We start from the raw sequence: 2,986 nt of genomic DNA, 5'->3' as shown, positions 1-2,986 counted from the left end.
GGCAAATAATGCTACAGTTTCTTTAAAACTCTAAACTAAACTTAACCACATAACCCCAACAATAGCACTCTTGGTTAATTATCCCAGGGAAATGAAAGCTCATATTCACACAAAAACCTGTACACAAATGTTCACTGCAGATCTATTCATAACAGCCCCAAACTGGAAACAACCTGGATGTCCTTCAGCAAGTTGATGGTTAAAAACCTGGTACATTTCCAGACCCTAGAATACTATTTAGCAACAAGAAGGAAAGATCTATTAATATGCAAAACAATTTTGATGAGTCTCAAGGCAATTAAGATGCATGAAAAAAGTCCTTTTCAAAAGGTTAGATATTTCATTATTCCATTCATATAATCCTTTTGAAGCAAACTATAGAGATGGAGAACAGATTCCCTGGTTGCCAAGGGTGAGGGGTTGTGGTAGATGGTAGTTCTAACAGATAGCATAAGGAAATCTGGTGGTGTAATGGCCAGGGATCTTGATTGTGGTTGCAGTTACATGAATTTTCATATGTGATAATGTTGCACAGAACCACAAATACACAAACACACACACTCACAAATGATCACATATAAAATTGGCAAAATCTGAATAAGCTTTGTGGGTTGTACCAATGTCAATTTTCTGCTTTTGATGTTATACTGCCACTATCTTGGATGTTATAATTTGGGGAAACTGGGTGAAGGATACACAGGATTTCTTGATACGTATTTTTGGCAACCTACTTTGCATATATAATTATTTCAATATAAAAATTTTAAGGCTAAATTAGATTTAAAATTATTATAAAAATGACATGTTATAAAGGTAAAGGAATGCTTATATTCTCTAATTTTTACATACTTTTGGGTTATGGTTGACAAATCTTAAAATTTTCAGCTGTCAACATGGTCTTACAGTACATGGCTGGTCCTCAGCTTACACCAAATGTGACTTCAGGAAAATTGAGCAGCGCCTAGCTGGTCTGTGCACTGTTCTGCTGATGACACCTCTTAGCCTGTGCCAGTGGCAGACTGCCCTAAGAGTTTCTAAAACGTACTGCTCATTTCTGGACTGATCGCATTGTGGCCCAGCAACCGCCCTTTGCAGGCCTGCCCCAGGCAGCGACTACTCTGGGCAGAGCAGATCTCCATGCACACGTGTAGAATCTGGCGGCGGGCCGGCTGTTGCTCAGGGTCTCCGTTTGAGTCAAGAGGACTTTCTTTATGAGAAACAGCTGTGCTACTATTGTGGCCAGAACAAGTCTTCTATGCATCAGACTTTACCAGAGTTATAGTGCCGCTTTAAGGTCTCTCTTTGGAGAACAGAAAAGTATACACAGGGGAAAATTTGTTGTTATTTCTTTTGGAGAGCATTTCTTGTTATTTGATTGCTTCCTGCTTTTTCCTGGAAACCCACTATACAAGTGTTGCTTATCCATTAGACTAACTTAAAATAGTGCATTTTCTTATGACTTTTCAGTCATAAGATGAGACCTTTCTGGTTAAATCTTGGCATGTTTTTTACTAGAAATAAGTTTGAATACTCATTTGGCAATTGTGGGTTTATGTTTCGCTCTATATGGATAACATAGAATTACTGTCATCCTGTTGCAGTTCAACATCAAAGATATCGTGGCCCAAATGAGAGCACAACGTTATGGCATGGTTCAAACAAAGGTAAGCTCTCATGTCATAATTCTAAGTTGAAGAATAATGAATATAGAGATTCACTGTATAGCATATTACAATTTATAGAGCTCTTTCACCTACATGAGCTCACTGAGTTCTCACTTTTGAGGTAGACATTAGTGATGCAGACCTTCAAGTTCAGAGCAATGCAGTCTTTTCCATGAAGTAACTTCATTCTGGTAGCAAATGGAAGAGCTGAGACTGAGACCAAGTCTCCCAGTGCCCACATGCAAGCTTTGTTAGAGAAACATGTCTCAATGAATTTTCATAAATTTATGGATAGCAATTCTGGGATATTTACTTGCCACTAAAATATTAATCTCATTAGTCATGATAGTCATAAAACTATCATTTCTTTCACAGGTTAATTATTAGTCATTTTGGGGGGTTAAGAGAGTATGGATAATGAAAATAGGTACCCCTGAATCTTCAGGCTGACCTGTTTTTAGGCCAACATTGAGTAATATGGAGCATTTTATTTGAACTATTGTTGTCTGAGAGACCTGAGGCTATATCTAAAAAAAGTTTAAAATGTGATTCATCCAAGGAAAATATAAGTAGAATGAGTTTGAGTTAGTTTCCCCTCTATTCAGTTAAGCCTTTAGTTTTAGACCAAGAACTATATTGTGATCATTTATGTTTCTGATATTTTAAAAAATATATTTATGTACAGAAGTTCTTAGTTAAATGTGTGCTCTTTAGGAACTTTCTCTGTGGCTGAAAATTACAAATGTGTTCTCTGAAAGTGGATATTGGTATTCAGTTACTTAACGGCCTGTTGTTTTCCATATATATGTCTACAGGAGCAGTATTGGTTTTGTTATAAAATTGTGCTTGAAGTTCTTCGGAAGCTTGCGACTTTGGATTTAGAAAGACTGAAGTTGCATCACACTTGACATACCAGGTGGCCTGGAGCTTCCTCAGACAGAGCATGACAGGTTGTGCTGAAGGAAGGGCTCTGCTGTGCGCACAATGTGCTCTCTCGGTGTATCATTTGATTTCCTTTCTGACAACTCCTGAAGGCAGCATTCTTTGGTTTGGGGTGAATAGTGTCTACCCACTGACTTTACTTAGATAATATCAAAATACCCTCCCACATTTTTCAATGAAATAAAAAGTTTCTTAAAACAACTGCAGCCTATTTGGTTGAAGGGATTACAGAGCCCAATAAAGGACTTAAACTATATTCATTAAGATTTTATCTGGAAAGATAGTTAAAGGGAGCTGAGGATTTCCCAGACCTTAGGAAGCTCTGATTCTGGGAGGACCTAGAACCAGTAAACTGACTTCTTACAGGCATTTTCAAGACA

At 37.5% G+C, this 2,986-nt stretch overlaps 1 protein-coding gene across 1 annotated transcript in view; it reads left to right on the top strand.

Moving 5' to 3' along the window:
- The window catches only part of PTPN20 (protein tyrosine phosphatase, non-receptor type 20), a 57,523-nt gene extending 54,939 nt beyond the window's left edge, over positions 1-2,584 (top strand). Inside the window, exons 6-7 of the mRNA XM_023745782.1 lie at positions 1,602-1,664; positions 2,480-2,584. Coding sequence (XP_023601550.1) covers positions 1,602-1,664; positions 2,480-2,572 — 156 coding nt within the window. The 3' untranslated portion in view covers positions 2,573-2,584. The remainder of the gene's footprint in view (positions 1-1,601; positions 1,665-2,479) is intronic.
- Positions 2,585-2,986: the final 402 nt, after the last annotated feature.

The sequence above is a fragment of the Myotis lucifugus genome, unplaced genomic scaffold (genome assembly GCF_000147115.1).
Source record: "Myotis lucifugus unplaced genomic scaffold, Myoluc2.0 scaffold_581, whole genome shotgun sequence".
Taxonomy (NCBI): Eukaryota; Metazoa; Chordata; class Mammalia; order Chiroptera; family Vespertilionidae; genus Myotis; species Myotis lucifugus.
Note: the sequence above shows the minus strand (reverse complement) of the source record. Positions and strands in the feature narration are given on the sequence as shown.